At 41.6% G+C, this 21,043-nt stretch overlaps 1 protein-coding gene across 1 annotated transcript; it reads left to right on the top strand.

Annotated features, from left to right (window-relative positions):
* The first annotated feature begins 1,307 nt into the window (after positions 1-1,307).
* On the top strand, positions 1,308-8,229 carry LOC101940407 (migration and invasion enhancer 1-like). Its single transcript, XM_065559025.1, has 4 exons — positions 1,308-1,470; positions 6,313-6,399; positions 6,794-6,870; positions 7,954-8,229. The coding sequence occupies exons 1-4, from the start codon at positions 1,308-1,310 to the stop codon at positions 8,035-8,037; spliced, it is 411 nt and encodes a 136-aa protein (XP_065415097.1). The 3' UTR covers positions 8,038-8,229.
* Positions 8,230-21,043: the final 12,814 nt, after the last annotated feature.

Here is a 21,043-nt window from a genome sequence, read left to right as displayed (position 1 = left end):
AAGTCATGGAGGATGCAATCCTAATGAAGCTTACATCACTCTGCTGAACAAATTGCCCTATATCATCTCTAGAAATCATACAATGTCGTGCTCTCTTATTTGTCAGTGTTTGATTTTGCAAAGGGACACATTTCTGTTTAGCCAAAGTGAGCAGAGATGCCTCGTACTTGTGTGAACAGTGCAGATAACTTCTGCTATGTTTGTGGTGAAGTGACTTTTGCATCACAAAAGCGCAGTATAACCACTATGGTTAAGAAAGCCTATCACCTTTATTTTGGCTGCAAAATTGGAGATCAGGACAAGAGGTGGGCCCCACACATATGCTGCAACACTTGTGCAACGAATTTTCGCCAGTGGTTGAACAGGAAAAGGAAATCTATGCCTTTTGCAGTGCCAATGATTTTGGAGAGAGCCAACAGATCATACCAGCAATTGTTACTTCTGCATGGTGCCTCCAGTTGGGAAAGGTGTGTTAAAGAAGAAAAAGTGGATGTGCATTATCCAAACATTCCATCAGCTATACGCCCAGTGCCCCACGGAGAAGGACTGATGCACCAGAATCATTCTCACTTGAGTCAGACGAGGAAGAGGATGAAACTTCTGGTCCTGAACCATCAATGTCACAGGACCCACATTTTCTCCCATCCTCCTCCTCTGAACCACACCTCATAACACAAGGTGAACTGAATGACCTTGTCAGGGATTTGGAACTACCGAAGAGTAAGGCAGAGCTGTTGGGCTCCAGACTACAGCAGTGGAATCTCCTGGCAGGTGATGTTAGGGTTTCCATGTTCCGTGACTGTCAAAAGGCTCTTGTCCCATTCTTCTTCATGGAAGGTGATCTTGTAGCCTGCGACAACATCGATGGTGTGATGGCAGTCCTCAACATCGTTCACGATCCAGATGAGTGGAGACTGTTCATTGATTCATCGAAGACGAGTCTTAAAGCTGTTTTACTGCATAATGGCAATGTGTTGCCATCAATTCCAGTTGGTCATGCAGTCCATATGAAGGAAACCTATGACAACATGAAACAACTTTTGAGGTGCATAAACTATGACCAACATCAGTGGCAGCTTTGTGGCGATTTGAAGGTTGTTGCTCTCTTGCTTGGTCTGCAGACTGGATACACAAAGTACTGCTGTTTTCTCTGCGAATGGGATAGTCATGCAAGAGATTCCCACTACATCAAGAAAGATTGGCCACTCCGACAGTCATTGAAGCCTGGGAGGAAAAGTGTTCAGGATCCACCACTTGTTGAATCAAGGAAGATTTTGTTACCACCCTTACACATCAAGCTGGGTCTTATGAAGAACTTTGTCAAGGCCATTGACAAAACACAAGCAGCTTTCAAGTACCTCCGTGGAAAATGTCCAGGGTTAAGCGAAGCTAAGATAAAGGAAGGTGTCTTTGTTGGTCCTCAGATTCATGAACTTCTTCGAGATGATGCATTTGACCATGCACTATGTGGCAAGGGAAAGATGGCATGAAAAGCCTTCCAGTTAGTGGCAATAAATTTTCTCGGAAACAACAAGGCAGACAACAACAGATTGTTGGTGGAAAACCTACTCAAGGCATACAAAAGCCTTGGTTGCAACATGTCACTAAAGATACATTTTTTGCACTCTCATCTAGATTTTTTTCCCACCGAACTGCGGAGCAGTGAGCAACGAGCACAGCGAGCGATTTCACCAGGACATTGCAACAATGGAGAAACGCTATCAGGGCAAATGGAGCCCATCAATGCTTGCAGACTATTGCTGGACAGTGACAAGAGATGCTCCATTTAATGAATACAAGAGACAAGCCAAGAAGCGCCGAGTAGACACTGAATAGGACTAAACTATGTACATAATAGTTTTTTGCCTTTTGTTTCATAATAAATTTTATTTATATAACCCTTTTGCTGATTTTTAAATGTTACATAAACAGGACAGGTGAAATATTATCATGTAAAGCAGCCATAAACACATGAAAAGACCTAGGTTTACAATTTATGATTAAAACTCTACTATCTACACAATATACATAGACATTAAATGTAAAAACTTAAATATCTTAGAAACAGTAGCCAATCAGTTGTTTTAATTCATATTTGAATTCAGCACATCAAAATACATAATAAATAGCACATTTTATCTCTGAAGCAGACGGCTTCTCAAAAATTGTAGACCAGTGTAGCCACTCCACTATGGAGCAGAGAAAGCATTAGGACCAGGACTCCCGCAGAGCTTGCAAGTTATGTGCAGGACTTGGAATTCCCTGTAGGAGTTTGAGTACTGAGCTGGGGGTGAGTCTAATCCCACATACATTGCCAGCTTGAGAACACATTTGTGTCCTAAGATTTACAGGTTTCTAAGTGCCAGATAAAATATAAAATAATCCAGACAGGGCCATCCCTAGAAGGGTGTGGGGCCTGTGGCAACCCCACCCTCTGCCCCCTCCCCGCCCCCATTCCACCCTTTTCCCCCAAGACCCCGTCCCGCCTCTTTCTGGCTTCTACCCCCTCTCCCGAGCGACACCGGGAGCCGGCAGGGTGGGGCCAGGTCACTCACTGCTGCTGGTGCCAGGTCCCCCGCTAACTCCCTAGGCCGTCTTGGACCCTGCGTCCCGAAGCGCGGGGCCTGGGGCTCCAATTCCAGAATTAAGAAAAGAAAATCACAATTTCAAAAATAGTCCTTAAGGTGCTAATTGAGATCAACAACAACAACAAAAATTAAATGCAAACTGTTTCCCAAGCTGTTTGAGATGTGGTGAAAAAATAGCAGGACTTTTTCAAAAGTGAATAGCCCTTAATTTTTAATACTCTTAAGTGCCAAATGCATTGTCTCACTAACCTCAAATTATCTAACCTAATTCTCCCCGTTGGAACATGCATGATATTCCATGCTAATTGGTTTGGTTTGGGCTAAATTTAGGGGAGGGGCGGAGATCAGGATCATAACTTAGGAAAATGACTAGGTTTAAATTTAAGTGTGTAAAGTTTGCTTTTTCTCCATGACTGAATAGAAGATTCAGCAAAGTATATTCATCATCCTTTCCCTATACCCGAAAACAGATTCACAATTCACCATAGTTGGTGCCTTTACCTAAGGTTTCAGGCTGCTGCTTTAAACTATCCACTGCATACTTTAAAATATCAGATAGGAGAAATAGGTACAATACTGAAAGTCCATATTTTCAACAAGTTTCTACATTTTTGAAAATAAAAGATTAAAATCTATTCCAGTAATTCAGGAGATCTGTTCTGAACCATCTGAAAACAAATGGCAATTAACTGATTTTAGTATGTTCTTAAACTATTGTTAAAAGATATGTATTAAAAATTTCTCTTTTCCTTTATAATGAAAATATGGAACCCTGAATTGATCTTCATACTGAAGGAGCATTTGTTGTTGACTTTACACAATTAAAGAAATATTTTCCCCAGAATATATTCTTTAGCTGACACATTCAGCTAGATTTTCCAATATTTTTTCATTGTTTATTTTTTTTAAAGTATTCTGATGGACTAATCTGCATAAAATGTGATCATAAAATGACTAGGCATTTTCTTTGCTGTTGACTCAACTTCCTGTAAAATAAAGTGCAATCTCACTTCTTCAGCCATCAATATCACTTTCATCCAGAACCTTTTAATGTTACTAATTTGTTAATTTAAAATAAAACAATCAGCCAAATGCAACAGAAGGTATTAAGGACTGTTCCCTTGCAGTATTTAGGTGCTGATGTATGTCAGTGCTAAACAATCTAACTGCACTGTCACGAAAGTACATAAAAGGTGAGTCCACCGAGAGGGCTGGTTCCCTAGCTACCGATGAGCAGCCATGTGATCTGGGAGAGGAGCGGCACTTGTTTTTCAGCCTGTGACTGCACTTTTCCACAGCTACCCAGTTTTTTCTGGTTGTTTCTAAATCAGTACCACACAATTTATAACCGCAAGAGGAAAAAGAAATTTTAACAGAAAGCATGGGAGTAACAGTGCATGTTGAATACTGGTAAGATATCACTTAGATTTTTAAAATGTATTGTACTAATGACACTTCTGGAGAGGCTTCTGGATATTATGCAACTGTTTCTCTTTTTATAGTTAACGTTTGTTCCTTTTTATGAGTTTTTTGTGTGGAAAATTAACAGTCGGTTTCAGCATAGAGGTGGACTTGCTGCTCCCATGCTCTGTTGTCTGCCCAGATGCTATTGATTGGATCTGGGCCTTAGTTTGGATTTCACAAAATAGGGTTAAACATCTAACATATTAATATGTATGCTGGTTCTGTACATTTTAGTATCTCAGATTAGTACCAGCCAATGAGAATTTTGATTTATCAATATATATATATATTGGCTGTATTTTTTTTAAAGTATATATTTTGCAGCAGTTCATTGAGAAGAATGTAAAATAGACTTCTGCTAGTTTGTACAAGGAACAAAATCATATTTTAAAGTTTTTAATCTACAGTAACTTTCGGTATCACTCTTAATTTCTGCTTCCTCCCTATGCCTTGTTTTTATGGCTGCCATGAGTCATTGTGTGAATATAGTATGAATAACAGCGTGTTTGACTCTATATAAAAGGACTATACTTTTTTTGTGGAATGCAGACGCTGAATAAAACATGTCACTTTGTGCATATCTCCAGAATTGCACTATAATGTTGCATACTTGGTTGATGTAAATGTAGGTGGTGTCAGTGTGGGCTAGAGGAATAAACAGGAATGGGAGTCAGGAAATCCTGAGTTAAAATCCCACTCTGCCCCTTAGTCCCAAATCACTTCACTTCTTTCCCTCAGTTTCCCTATTTGTAATATGGAAGTTATAGCACTTAACTATCTCAGCAGAACCATTCTGAAGATGAATCAGAGTTGGTAGGTACATCACTTGTTAACAGATCTGCTAATGCTAAGTATTATATTTAAGGTGTATCCTACGTGGTTTAAAAACACCTTCCCTTTTCCATTTCTCTTCCCTCTGCCCACTTTGTGTTTTGTCCTTGTTCTTGTCTATCTCATCTTATTCCTGCCTATGTAACTCTTCTCATGCATGTCTTGTTTGAGAGAGGTTCTTGAGAACCTCAGAAATAGACTGCCCTAAATTAGAGTGCATTTTGTGTGGCAATTACAAGGTAACCATAACCAATGTAATTTTGGGCTCTCCTTATATCCTGCCCAAGAAGTTGCAGTAGGAGCAACATCGTTGCTATATTCAGGTCTTTGCCCCTGTTAGACTACAATCACAAAAATTTAGAAAACAGCCAGCAATGACAGGTTTCAGAGTAGCATCCGTGTTAGTCTGTATCTGCAAAAAGAACAGGAGTACTTGTGGCACCTTAGAGACTAACAAATTTATTTGAGCATAAGCTTTCGTGGGCTACAGCCAAAAGCTTATACTTAAATAAATTTGTTAGTCTCAAAGGTGCCACAAGTACTCCTGTAAAAAGCAACAGAGGGTCCTGTGGCACCTTTAAGACTAACAGAAGTATTGGAGCATAAGCTTTCGTGGGTGAATGCCAACTTCATCAGACGCCAGTACTCTGGAAGAACAGACAAGTACTCCTGTTCTTTTAGCCAGCAATGACTCTTAAATTGGAGTAGACAATCAGAAAACCTCTTAAACTGGTCACCAGAAAAGAAGGCTCATATGCAAATTCCAGAAGACCAGTTTGGAAACATATCTAAGATTTCCTCCTTTTATGAAGCAGTCTCTGTTTCCAAGAAACCTGGTGAATGTGTTAAAATACAAATTGCCGTAACACAGTAGGGTTTTAACACATGTTAATTAGCTTATTTTAAAACCACACCTTTTTTCATAGTGAAGAAAATAATTTACTCCCATACTCTTTAAAAATAAAAATCCTACCGGAGGGGAATTTATAAGTAGTTTTAAGAAATATCTGAAAAGGGCTGTATTAATTAGTAAGTTAGCACATATCAGCCTGCAGCAATAAAAGAACCTTAAACCTACAGATTACTGGTAAATTTACAGGTTTGTAATCACCAGTCTGTGATTACAGAAGTGTCTCCCTGGAGAAATACAGCACTAGAAATTCCCAAATCCGTTTAATAGTGTTGCTGTTTAGTAGCACAGCAACACTGCTGATCCTAGAGTGTGACTGACCATAGATGATGATCTCACTGTAAGAAAAGACTTGGGTAAAATCCTGGCCCCACTGAAGTTTATGCAAGTTTTACCACTGACACTTTGTAAATTTATGCTAGAAATTCCAATATAACTATAATTGCCAACCTAAAGCTAATTAGCAATTTATAGATGCTAAACCTTTTTTGTCTCTTTGGTTTTATAGTGGAGGATGAGGGTACGCAGCCCGTTATCAGGAGCTTGCCAAGAAAATCAAGGAGCAAGTTCCTGATGCGGAGATTTCAGATGAAGTGGGCAGGAAAGGTAAGATATTGAAATATTACACAGGCTTTATTAATCGTACTAAGTGCTGCGAAGTCGTGTAGAAAATGTATAAGCACTATCGTCAATTGGAGTTTCAGTTAAACTGTATATTAAACATAGGAAAGTCCTGATCTTGCCTTTTGCTGTTTATGCCATAATGCTGCATCATCATTTAGTGTGTTAACATGTAAGAGTTGCTGATGGTCACATGGAAAATGTATTAGTAGTATAAAAGATCGGATCCAACCCAGAGTTCAGATTCACATGCAAAAGCTGATTTTTTCCCAATTCTTTGGGCAGGGAGGTGGGGTTTCAATTGAGGTAGACCATTATTAATTAGAAATGGGCCCAACAAATGTTGTTAGAATAGCACCTGAAAATCTCTCTCTTGCAGGAAGCTTTGAAGTGAAGATAAATGGCAAGCTGATATTTTCTAAGATCGAAACCTCTGGCTTTCCTTTTTCAGAAGATGTAAGTTCTGAATGTTGGTGGTAGACTGCATACTACGGTCTCGGATAGCAAATGTGCCTGTGCATCACCCTGCAGAAAGACAGCAGCTTGACTGACCCACTGCCAAAAAAAAAAATATATGGTCACAGATAAAGGGCCCAGATTGGGGGGACGCTAGAAGGGTTAGTCATATTCCTGCATGCAAGGGTGTCAGCAGCCCTTAGCCACTGGCAGCCCACCCTTTCTAGGAGGGGTTACCATCAGTAAATTCCAGTGCTTTTGACAAGCACTGGTGGCCACCCCTAAAAGATGTTACCAGGCAGAAGCAGGCCTGTTCCACATTCCTGTTGCAGCTGAGCAGCCAATCTCCTCAAACCAGATGCTGCAGGCTGCTTTCCCCTCCCTTTCAGCAGAGTTCTCTCCTTCCCCCCTCCCCCCCCCCCCCCCCCGGCAGCATTTGATGGTGGCTACTTCACCTCCCACCATAGCCTGTGCACAGCCTCCTTCCCCGTGTCAGCTACACCACGTGCTCTTCTCACTGCCATTCCCACCCCTACCAGTACCATTCAGCTTAGCAGCTAGCTCCAATTGTCTCCTGGCCAATCACAATAAGTAGTTATTTTTATTATGCATACATCACAAAATGCTGTATACACCTTAGTCCCAGGCTGAAGAAGAAAGGATGTTTTATAAGGTGAGATTTAAAAAATAGTGCTGCTACTTAGCACTTGATGCATTAAGCTGTCAAAGCTGTGTGCTGTTACACTGAACCAGAAGTGTCTTCAAGGGATTCCATCACAGTGAGGGGAGAGGAGGCCCAGATTAGGACCGCTAAGCGCATTGGCAGGTGTGTAGGCAGGTGAATTAGACAGTAATGGTGGAAAAAGTCCCTGGAATCCAAATGGAGAGCAATGTTTTAGAATATTCATAGATATCTTAATTCCAAAGGAACTTCAGTAAATGAAGCCGGGGCTAGTCTAATTTCTGGAACTCATGGCAGTTCATTAACCCCGTCCTGCCCGACGACGTGGGGGCTTCCCACTCTGTCACTAAAATTATAGCAGTTTTGGTTCTGATGTATTACTGCCTTGGTTTGATTTTTAGATTGTGGAAGCAGTCAAAAAAATTAAGGATGGAGGAAGCTGTGAGAAGATCATCAGGAACAAAAAAATTTGCATCCTTCAGTAGAAGGAACCACAGAATTTAAATCACTGGAAATGGCACCTGGATTCCAAGTTGGGAATAGATTCTTTTAATGACTGTTTTTGTCAAAAAGATGATAAAAATCAGGAAAAAAACAAGAAACTGTTCTCTGGGATGCAGAGCTCAAGTGTGTCTTACTGAACTACAATAAAGAGAAATGAGTTCTTTGCAATTTAATTTCCACCTGTGGTTTTTTCCCTTCACTTTTGTTTACCCTAATTTCTGCTTGAACGGCTATATTATGTATAGCATTCCTGTACTATGCATTGGTCTCAGAAGATTAATGTTGTTTTATTTCAGTGGGCTTAATTTGCAAGGAGATTAAAGGGCTAATCACAGATAATGGGAGAAACAGACAAACTGAACTGTGATTGTCACTGAGAGTGGATGGCTCCATCGTAGATTCCCTGATCACTGAGATGCTCCATGGCTGTGTTTAACTTAAATCAAAGCACTGCAGACAATTCGAGAACCTTATGCTAGAGCAGTCAGATATCTGATGATGCCTGCACTCTAGTATGTTTGCATAGAAAGGAATGTATGCTCAAGGAGTTCATGGAGTTAAGAGCTATTGTGCAACAGGTTTTTCCATTTACAGATATGGCAAGTCTTTTTTTTTTTTTAATCTCTCTTCCTGAAAGTGAAGTCCAATGTTGGTTGTTTTACAAGTTCATACGTCAGTAGTTACAGTCCTAAATGAAATTTCTCATTTCCAAAAGCAGAGCCAGCAGGTGTGACATTAAGGTAGAAGAGCCAATTAGGGACTCAGGTGCCTCTTGTATCTTAAAATTATTCACATCAGGATCACCACATACCGCAAGCATAAGAACGTAAGAATGGCGCTACTGGGTCAGACCAAAGGTCCATCTAGTCCAGTATCCTGTCTTCTGACAGTGGCCAGTGCCAGGTGCCCCAGAGGGAATAAACAGAACAGGTAATCATCAAGTGATCCATTCCTCTGTTGCTCATTCCAAGCTTCTGGCAAACGGAGGCTAGGGACACCATTCCTGCCTATCCTGGCTAATAGCCATTGATGGACCTATCCTCCATGAATTATCTAGTTCTTTTTTTAACCCTGTTATGGTCTTGGCCTTCACAACATACTCTGGCAAGGAGTTCCACAGGTTGACTGTGCGTTGTGTGAAGAAATACTTCCTTTTATTTGTTTTAAACCTGCTGCCTATTAATTTCATTTGGGGGCCCCTAGTTCTTGTGTTATGAGAAGTAGTAAACAAACTTCTTTTTCTACTTTCTCTACACCAGTCATGATTTTATAGACCTCAATCATATCTCCCCTTAGCAGTCTCTTTTCCAAGCTGAAAAGTCCCAGTCTTATTCATCTCTCCTCATACGGAAGCTGTTCCATACTTCTAATCATTTTTGTTGCCCTTTTCTGAACCTTTTCCAATTCCAATATATCTTTTTTGAGATGGGGCAACCACATCTGCACACAGTATTCAAGATGTAGGCGTACCATGGATTTATATAGAGGCAACATGATATTTTCTGTCTTATTATCTATCCCTTTCTTAATTATTCCCAGCATTCTGTTTCCTTTTTTGACTGCCGCTGCACATTGAGTGGATGTTTTCAGAAACTATCCACAACAACACCAAGATCTTTTTCTTGAGTGGTAACAGGTCATTTAGACCCCATATTTATAGTTGGGATTATGCTTTCCAATGTGCAATTACTTTGAATTTATTACCATTAAATTTTGTTGCCCAGTCACCCAGTTTTGGGAGATCTTTTTGTAGCTCTTTGCAGTCTGCCTGGGACTTAACTATCTTTAGTAATTTTGTATCATCTGCAAATTTTGTCACCTCACTGTTTACCCCTTTTTCCAGATCATTTATGAATATGTTGAATAGGACTGCTCCCATGGGGGACACCACTCTCCATTCTGAAAACTGACCATTTATACCTGTCCTTTGTTTCCTATCTTTTAACCAGTTACCAATCCATGAGAGCACCTTTCCTCTTATCCCGTGGCAGCTTACTTTGCGTAAGAGCTTTTGGTGAGGGACTTTGTCAAAGAATTCTAATAGATTGGTGAGGCATGATTTCCTTTTACTAAAACTATGTTGACTCTTCTTCAACAAATTATGTTCATCTATATATCTGACAATATTGTTCCTTATTATTTCAACCAGTTTGCCCGGTACTGAAGTCAGGCTTACAGGCAACTGGAGAACTGCATATTTTAGTCTAATTTTAATTTTAAAAAACCCCAATTCTCCTGATTTGTTTAGAACTGGTGACAGAATTATTCAGAATATTTACATACGACATAATTGTAGAGAATACATTTTCTAGAAATGCTTAGTAAGAAATCCACTAGATGCTGTTAAAAAGAGCCACCTTTTACTCTACGTAGCCAAACCATGAGCACACTCCAGCAAGCTGGACCAGAATTCTGTGGCAGGGTCTCTGGATTCTACAGCATTCTGGTGTGGCAGACTCAAAATTATGTAGCAGCTCCAGATAAATGTTAGAAAGTGCTTTTTTAAAGCAGTTAAATGTGAAGGTGAATAATACAGTAGGATCAGTAGCGCCTATTTATCTTGATACTAAATTCAGTTTAGTTTTACACTCTCCTCACCCCCCTTTCTTATTTCAGTATCATGTAGACTTATATCCTGTCAATTCAGATTTGCATCATGTAAGCCACTGAGGGCAAGCTGTATTTTTTGGCAACTGGGAAGGAACAGGTTGGAGTTTTGGCATTTGGGGAGGCAGTTTGGAATTGTTTAATCATATTAGGTGGATGTCCTTGCTAAAATGAAGACTGATCAGCAGTGAGATAGCTAAGTGTTAATATTTAGATTGTCATCATTGCATTAACCCACTGAGATGAATGAGGAAATTCACATCTCTTGGAGCTATTGCTTCCAACAGTTTGCAGGCTCAGGAAGACAACATCTGCCTCAGTTACACTTTATTCATTTTTTCAATATTTTCTTCACAACCATGAGGGCTGAAACTTTTTTTTTTATTTTATTTATTTATTTATTTATTTAATTTTTAACTAAAACCTTAGATTCTGAAGCACAGGACTGTGGCTGGCAGTGAAATTTGTGGCAAATTGTGCAGTCATAGAATCATGGAACAGATGGGGCTTTGCATATTACTTAAGGGAAAGCCTTCCATCTTGTAGTTTAGTAAGGGACATTGAAATGAATATATAGTTTCTACTTATCTAGTGTCAGGAGCAGGGCCGGCTCCAGGGTTTTTGCCGCCCCAAGCAGCCATCACCCCCCCCCCCCTCGCAAAACAAAAAACAAACAAAAAAGCCGCGATCGCGATCTGCGGCACTTCGGCAGGAGGTCCTTCGCTCCGAGCTGGAGTGAGGGACCCATTGCCGAATTGCCGCTGAAGAGCCGGACGTGCCGCCCCTCTCTGGTGTGGCCGCCCCAAGAACCTGCTTGGTAAGCTGGTGCCTGGAGCCGGCCCTGGTCAGGAGCAGCAGCAACAGATACTGCCAGAGATCTTTACAAACTAAGCTCCTGGCTGAGCAGTGGGTGTCTAGGGCATTCTATTCCCTCTCTTTTAATAAGTTTCCCAGCCCAGGCAATTGCAGAGCACAGATGCACGCCCCTCTAGCTTATCCTGTACAAACCTGATATTAACTTGCAAAATTCTTCTTTATTCTGAGGCGTTCTTGATTCAGGTATCTTACAAGGTTGCTCTCTCCTGACTGACTGCTCTTGAGTTGTCTAGCAGTAGGGCATTGAGTCATCTGAAGCATCACTCCTCTGGTTCCCCAGAACAATTACTGTATATCCTGTGTCATTGAGATGACACCTAAAGGAAGCGCGCTGGTAAATGTGTTCTGGAAGAGTCCATCGTTATTACAGTGACCTCTTTCATGCAGTGTGATGTGACTTTCATATGGGACTGATTGGTACAGTTTTCCTCCATTTGCTTAAAAATATAGCCATCATTGGGTGACGAAGCAGGAAATGTAACTTTAACTCACCATCAAACTGACTTCCATAATAAAAATCCTGTGCAATTCAGGAAACCTGCTGTAGTGTGAAGAAAGCAAAACCAAAATAGACAGACAATTTTTTTTAGCAAAGAATAACTGTGATGGGTTTCGATCACAGAAATCCCCTTGGGAACTGCCAACTGATGTGCCAAGACTACTTCTGCTCCTACTTTCCCTGCCAGCTTGGGACTTCAGCAACCTGTCTTGTTGAACCAGACACACCAGTCTGCTCCAACACAGACCCAGGGTCTGAACCATGTGCTCCAAAGCTGCAGACTTAACTGAAAGCAACTTAAGAAGTGTTCCTGTCTTTAACACTCAGATGCCCAACTCCCAATGGGGTCCAAACCCCAAATAAATCAGTTTTACCCTGTATAAAGCTTATGCAGGGTAAACTCATAAATTGTTCACACTCTATAACACTGATAGAGAGCCATGCACAGCCCTTTCCTCACCCTCCCCCCCCCCCCAGGTATTAATGCATACTCTGGGTTAATTAATAAGTAAAAAGTGATTTTGTTAACTACAGAATGTAGGATTTAAGTGGTTCCAAATAGTAACAGACATGACATAAAGTGGATTACCAAGTAAAATAAAATAAAACACACAAATCTAAGCCTAGTACAGTAATGAAATGGAATATAGATAAAATCTCACTCTCAGAGATGTTTCTTTCACAGACTGGGCACAATCCTTTCCCCTGGTACAGCCCTTGTTCCAGCTCAGGTGGTCGCTAGGGGATTCCTCATGATGGCCCCTCCTTTGTTCTGTTCCACCCACTTATACATCTTTTGCATAAGGTGGGAATCCTTTGTCCCTCTCTGGGTTCCCAGCCCCTCCTTCTCAATGGAAAAGCACCAAGTTAAAGATGGATTCCAATTCAGGTGACATGATCACATGTCACAGTAAGACTTCATTACCCACTTGCCAGCACACACGTATACAGGAAGACTTACAAGTAAAACACAGCCATCTACAGTCAATTGTCCTGGTTGATGGGAGCCATCAAGATTCCAAACCACTATGAATGGCCCACACTTTGCATAACTACAATAGGCCCTCAGAGTTATAGTTCATATTTCTAGTTTCAGATACAAGAGTGATACATTTATACAAATAGGATGACCACACTCAGTAGATTATAAGCTTTGTAATGATACCTTATAAGAGACCTTTTGCACGAAGCATATTTTAGTTACATTATGTTCACACGCATCAGCATACTTTCATAAAATCATATAGAGTGCAATGTCACAATAACCTTACATAAATGGCTGCTTGAAACTGTACTCAGACTTCTGGCTACAAAGATTAATGGTTTTTAGGCTGTTAAATAAACATTAAATCCTGATACTTTTAAACCATATCTCCAAGTTAACTTAAAGAATCAATCCGCATGGTACATTCTCTGCATTCAGACAAATCTCACAACAAATTGCAATGTTTATTTTACCAATCCAAGATAAGGCATTGTTTTTCACATGATGTTGTGACAAGAGCCTAACACATTTTTTCCACACTTCAAAATCATTATTCTCAGGTCCGATAATTAGGAATATCTTCCATTTCTGCTTTTGTGTTTAAAACAAAACAAAAACAGGAGCAACATCAAAATTTACCAGTGTTCTGAAGGAATCTGTGATTTATGTGAGGGTAAATAGACCCATTGTTAGGGGCAGTTTTCTGATTTGTTAAGGTTTTTGTAGGCACAGCTACATAACCCAGTAAAGTGATGGTTTTTGTGTCATTCTTGGGGTCGGGGCGGAGAGAGGTGCTTGTGCAGTTTGATCACACAACAGCACAACTCCCAATAAAATGAAACAGAAGGGAGGTTCACTACATGAAAGATTTTTATGCTGTTGGAATTCAACTACCAGAACTTTACTTTGACTTTTCCTTGAATCTGACATCGCATTATGAGTGTCCTTTAGGCTCAATCCTGGCCCTACCTGCCAGCAGCTGAGAAGTGACTCTCCTTATAACTTCATTATTTATCTTCCATTCGGTAACTTCTGTTTCTACGTAGTGTCCTTGTGACGTTTTATTGAGTTGTCCAGAATGATAAGTCACCTTGTTACCCTTCGGCCTAAGCGAGAGAGAGATTTGCTGCAGCTAGACTGGGTGTTGGCTTCCAACAAACTCCTCAGGACGCTGCCAGGCCTTTCCTTGCCTTGCAGGGAACTCTTGGTGCACTTATTTCCCAAACCCTCTGGAAGAGCATTCCTCTGCAGCATCCAGCCCCGTCACTGGATGTCCACGGAATACCAAGTCCACTGTCTCAGAGACAGAAGAGAAACCAGTCTGCTGGCTCAGCAAAGGATGCCCTCCTTGCTTTAGTATAACAGCACTGAGTGGAATTTATAATAAACCAAAGAGCAGTTCATTAATAAAGACAGAGATTTAAGTGATACCAAGTAGAGATCATAGACACAGAAACTGGTAAATCAAACAAAAGAATAACACACTTCTAAGAACTTCCATGTAGACTTAGCAGGCTCCACGCTTTGTCTGAAGCAGTTTTCTCACCTCTACAGTCCCTTTTTCAGCATCACCAACCCTCATAGATGCAAAGAGCGCTGACCTCTTTGTTCCCTAAGTGATGGGGAACGAGATGCCTTTTTTCTTTTCCTTATATTCTCCAAAAATCTTCATCTCAAGAGTCAGGTTGACCCACGGGCATTCAGACGGTGATGTCCTCCAGTGAGCATCCATACACACCATCCATACATACATCACGCAATGATATTATTGACCAGATGTCACCAGCTTTTATTTGATACTACACATGACAGCTTTACAGATAAATACTATGACAGTAGTGTGTTAGGTGTAGTAAGTGTGTCAAGCCTGATAGGAGTTCACAGAATAGTAAGATCGGAAACATTCATTAACCTGGGAGGTAATGTGTCGGATCCTTTGGGATTGGTAGAACCTTTTCTTTTACATGATGAAATAAGATTTACAGAAATTTTCATCATATTTGACACGGTACCTGGATCGAGGCTTGAGGCTGGATCACTTTAAGGAAACTGTTGTTTGGGCTTCTGAGTAACCAGTAAGGTAGTAAAGAAGCTGTTTTATGCTGGTTTGGTAAATCTAAGTATTGGAATATCCACCAGCTTTTTGAGGTTTAGCTGCCCCATTCTTTGCAGTTCATCCTCATTGAGTGATCACAGCTGGCCCCCACTAGGACCCCAGTCACAGGGGGTATGAAAGGTGGATCATCCGTGCCCTACTTTTGTTTCATCCACCTATCCTGTTTTATCTGATACCTAGACCGTACGCTGTCTGGGCAGTCATTGACTTTTGTTGTTGCAATGGGACCCTGAACCTTGACTGGGGTAATGCACTATCCTAATATAAAAAAATTAGGAAGGAAATATCTGATGCAGAAAAAAATGAGCTGGCATAAATAGTCAAGATAAAACAACGCCTGCAAAAGACGCCTGAGGATTCTACTGCGTGCCTGCCATCTGTCCTCCCCAGTATTCTGCCCTCTATTGGTATGTCTACACTGCAGCAAGGATGAAGCCTGGGTAGACAGACGTGCACAAGTGGAGCTTGAACTAGCAGGCTAAAAAATAGCAGTGGGAATGTTGCTGCACCAGCAGAGGTTCAGGCTAGCCACCCAAGCTTGGACCCAGCAAGGGCCACACTGCTATTTTTAGCATGCACAAGCCTTATTAGTATGAGTCAGTCTACCCAGGCTGGGAAGCTCACTCCCAGCTGCAGTGTAGACATACTCTAAGAAGAGCCAATGACCAGATACTGCTAACATGACACTGAGACAGCTCTTTGATACAGGGACCATCTCTTCCTAGCTCTGTACAGCATCTAGCACAATGGATAAATGTGAAATATTTATGCCTTTCATATGATTTGAGCATTGGCCTATTAAACCCAGGGTTGTGAGTTCAACCTTGAGGAGGCCATTTAGGGATCGGGGACAAAAATCTGTCTGGGGATTGGTCCTGCTTTGAGCAGGGGGTTGGACTAGATGACCTCCTGAGGTCCCTTCCAACCCTGATATTCTATGATTACTAGAAAGTGCCAATTTTTGTCAGATATTTATGAATCATATAAGAAAGAATGAACCTATCATGCCAAATGACCATTTGGGGGGAGGGATAGTTCAGTGGTTTGAGCCTTGGCCTGCTAAACCCAGGGTTGTGAGTTCAATGCTTGAGGGGGCCACTTAGGGATCTGGGGCAAAATCAGTACTTGGTCCTGCTAGTGAAGGCAGGGGGCTGGACTCAATGACCTTTCAAGGTCCCTTCCAGTTCTAGGAGATAGGATATCTCCATTATTTCTTTTCTTCTCTTTCTTTCTTCTTTACTCATTATGAAGGGGTTCTTTTCCCTTGTTTGGATTTGCTCTTTTGTTGATGAGTTCTAGGGCTCCTGCTTTGATCCTGTGGTGTGTAAGGTGGTGTACTCCGGATCACGTTACTCTGAACTAGCTTAGTCATTATTTGTATAGTTGAGAGTCAACGGATGCACATGATTCTTTCAATGAACAGCTGCTACTGTGGTTTACAGTTAGTATAAATGTGCAGTAACTTTTGTGACACTGCTGAAAGGTTGGGACCTGGTTCACAGGCAATAAAACTATGCTGGTCCTAATATGGACACTGCATTTGTAACAATCCAGGAGGTGCAGTGGGTCCCTGAGGAGTGTCAAGGTGTCGAAATGATGCCTGACTTAAGGAATTTCTATGCCAAGTTCATTACTTTTAAGACCAATAAAGTGAAAGCAGCAGCTTTCAGGGAAGTAGAACATTTTAATGTAAAACCCGGGCCTAACTCTCATCAGAAGCTAATGAAGAGAGAGTACTACTTACTACTGGTAGATTATTTTAATACTGGATAAAGTTAGGAAGAAGATTAATAGTAATGCTCACATAAAAAGGGCCCAGTAATTTGGAAGGCAGTTGAATGAAAGGAACTTCTTGCTTGAATTGACATTATTCTTCAATGTGCCTTGTCTGAAGACTTCCAAGGAAGTCCACAAGAGGCTATGGTTCTTGCGTCTTTCCAAGCTAGAGTGGAAAAGTTTTCCAGGGTCTGCTATCAGGACATTCTGCACCATCTGTGTGAGATGAATCGGAAAGATGCTGATGTAAAGGTGTTTCAAGAAATCCACCTACTGCAAGCCAGGCTTACAAGGAATTTTCAGAAGGTCTACACTTGTGCACAGACCCTGTGTGTCAAAAAATGCCCAGTGCAGATGAGTGGTAAACAGTCCTATAGTGACTTGCACCTGACTCTCGATCTGGAAACTGGGTATATATGAAATATCTGTATTTATTCTGTTACATATTTACTTACTATGGGGGAAAATATCCCCCTGATTTATGTCCTACTCAAACTTCTTACATCTTATTACTATAAGAGATATGTTGTGAAGTTGGAGAGTTCTGCTTCCATTAAGGTAATAAGAGAGGAATGTTCTGCCTGTGATATAAGATTGCTGTTAACTGTCTATTGGGAAGACCCTCATAACTCTGGGTATGTATCATCTCCAGGATGTAATCTACACAGGGATAACTATAGAATGTATGAACATTCTTCAGCTGCAGATCAGCTGAAGGACTGGACAATGCCTGCAGTATTTCCATTATCCAAAGGAAAAGATGCCTCTCCATTCATTTACCTGCAGGCCTTTTGGCTTCTCATCCACATTGTTTGCATCAATGTTTTGTCTTCTGTATTCTCTGCAGCTGTCCCAGTCTTCTAGGAAAGGATCTCTAGGTGAGTTCACAAAATCTCTGCCTCGGGGGATGAATGCATTTTACTTCAATCAACCCTCCATTTTTGCACATTTGAACAGAACAGTTTTTACAGATGAAGGAAGTCAATGTTAGTTTGTCTTTTTGAAATATTTTTTAAAAAATAAGTGTAAACAAAGTGTGTGTGTGTGTGTGTGTGTTTATTTACAACTACATATATCTATTGAAGACGATGGCTTAACTTGCAAAATTTGGATCTAGATTTCCAACATCTGAAGGTTTTGATTCTGTCCATTACAAAATTACAGATCATTTACAAAATTCATATCTAAATTGAATTTTGAACATCCCAAAGTTTAGTCTGCGTGTCACTCTTTGTGGTTTACTCGGAGGAGGAGGCTCCCCAGCCAGCAAGCCAGACTCTTTAGCCAGGTTCTTGAATGTTAACCTGATCCTGCAGGATGTACTATGTTAACGTTTTATTGTGACTTTAATAAACAGTTTTAAAAACCAGTTATTTTTTCTTAACCCTCAGAGATCCTCTAAAATGGTGTTTGAAAACCAAGCTCTGTTTTTCCTCTTACTTACAACAACCAGCACAATTCTTCAGTCAGAATGCAGTGGGTAGTTTTGTCAGGATGGAAAAGTTTGGGCTAACAAACCAGGGCTGGGTCTTACATACATTAAAGCCAAGGGGAGTTTTACTATTCATCTCTGTGAGAACAAGATTGAAACACACACCCCAACCCACCCACCGGCAGCTCTGAACTGGAAGATACATGTGAACAAACATGCAATATAGTCATTTTTCTGACCTTAACTAGAACTCATGGGAACTCAGCAGGATCACATAGCAACAAGGTAGAATGTTGTCTTATGATGCCAGAAGAATCCAAACTGGAATTGTAGGGTAAGTACAATGAGAACTCTAGGGGAAGTACATACTTTTGCGCAATTGTACTAGAAATGCTATGAAATAAGGGAATGACTGTATGAAAAGGGAAAGAAAAGAGGTGGTGAAATGAAGAGAAGAGGGTAAGAGGTAGCTTCCCAAAGCCAGTGGAAGTAACAAGCTCTTTTGCAAGCCAAGAGATGGCTTCCCAATCAACATCGACACCTGATGATTTCAATATATTTTATTCCCTGTGAGTCTGCATTTTATAACCTAATCTGTGAAGGAAATGATGAACTGTCATTGAATAGAGTAGATGGAATTCATCTGAGCATTTTAAAAGGAGCTGGGGCAATGGGCAGAGCTGATTAGAAAATGGTAACAATTTTCTCATTTGTTATTAGAACAGGAGTACTTGTGGCACCTTAGAGACTAACAAATTTATTAGAGCATAAGCTTTCGTGGACTACAGCCCACTTCTTCGGATGCATACCATCCGAAGAAGTGGGCTGTAGTCCACGAAAGCTTATGCTCTAATAAATTTGTTAGTCTCTAAGGTGCCACAAGTACTCCTGTTCTTTTTGCGGATACAGACTAACACGGCTGCTACTCTGAAACCTGTCATTTGTTATTGAATTTTTTAAAAATGCGAGAGCAGTTTGTGAGTATTGGTGTGCTTGAGGAGGTTTTGAGGAAAAAACAAATGTGCATGTGCCACATTGCTAAGGTAACAAGATAGAATACACATTCTATAGTATTAGAAATAAATATGTATGTAGGAAAGTTCAGTACGACCAGTCCCAGCTAGTGGTGGTTTTCCATCATATGTGGCTTCAAAGAGCAAGTGAATTACATAAAATGGAGTCAGTGCAAGACCCCACATTTTAGTATGTTACCGTTTAATGGGACTGGCTGGGAGGTGGGGGGAGGAGAGGAGCAAGGGGATAGAGCTACCAGAACAAAAGCAAGGGAAACAAGCTCCCAAACTCCTTTGTTATTCCCCTCTATCCAACCCTGCTAAAGTAGCACCATTCCCAAATGGAGAGGAAGTGAGAGGAGGCACCAGGGAGATGTGCTATCGTTCTTGCACTTCTCTGACCTTGCATAGGTCTCCGTTCAGGCATCCTAGGGAAAACAGATAGAGGATTGCCACAGTATTGTGGGAACTTTTGACTGTGAACCAGACTAATATGGAAGGGAAACCCTGAGCAATGCTGCTGCTGCTGGGCTTGTCTGTAGGAGTAACACGGAGAGTATCCTACGGTAAAACTATAAGACTAACATTCATTCATTAACAAAAACAAAGCTCTGGGCTCACGCCTGGAAAATGCAGAGAATCAACACAGGGTCCATACTGTGGAGGAAAGTGCCCTGCCACAGAGCAGGAGAAAGGGGAACCCATCCGCTCTCCTGAAAAATGGTCTCTAGGAGCCTTGGAGGCAGATGTCATGAATGGACATGGAAGAAGCATGCAGGAGCCGTTCCAGGTGACAAAACAAACCAAGCCTGTGGGAAACACATTAGGCTCTTTATCCCTCAGGGCTAACCACACAAGGTGCTGCTGAGGTCTCCTGTGAGCTATGAAGCACCCGCCACTCCCGTTAAAGTCAACGGGAGTTGAGGGGGCTCAGCCCCTTGCAGGGCTGCACAGAAAGGTGAGCCAGGAGAATGATCGTCCCCCTCTGATATTAGCCCAACAAGACCTCCATCGATGGTCCCCTGTTAGCTCTCCATAGCATGGCACGGAGTAGCCTCCCTAGGATACCCTGTTTGCTATTCATGGTGAGATTGCAATCTGCTTTCAGAGCTTTCTTGGGGTGGAGGTAGGGGGAGTTGTTCAGGCTCTTTCTTGCTATGTGTTCTAACGCTTTGATTCAGAATCAGTTGTGTGAGGAGCTAGCGGGAGGTGAGAGCTGGGCCCAGCTAAGTATATAGATCCGCCGAGGGGCAGCTTACTGCTAACTGGTTTGGACGACTTTTCCCTGGTTAGCCAGCTGTGAAAGTGTGAGACTTCACCTCTAGCCCTCAGTGGGGTGGGGTGGGGGGCACAGCACTGACCCCCTTCACCCCATAGCATTTTTAATGATCAACTTTAAGATTATTCTGTCATCACCAAGGATTGCGAGGCATCCGGTTATCAGCCATTAAAAGTCTGGTGGGCGGCACAGCAGGGACCCTGCAGCCCCCAGGCGCATGGGGGGCCAGGGAGGCTCCGCGCACTGCCTCCGCCCCCAGTGCTAGCTAAGCAGCTCCCATTGCCTGGGAACTGCAACCAAAGGGAGCTGCGGGGGCGGCGCCTGCAGACAGGAGGGCAGCGGGTGGAGCCTCACTGGCCACCAATGTGCCTCTGGGCTGCACTGTAGGGACCTGGCGACCCCTT

Source organism: Chrysemys picta, chromosome 10, assembly GCF_011386835.1.
Source record: "Chrysemys picta bellii isolate R12L10 chromosome 10, ASM1138683v2, whole genome shotgun sequence".
NCBI lineage: Eukaryota > Metazoa > Chordata > Testudines > Emydidae > Chrysemys > Chrysemys picta.
Note: the sequence above shows the minus strand (reverse complement) of the source record. Positions and strands in the feature narration are given on the sequence as shown.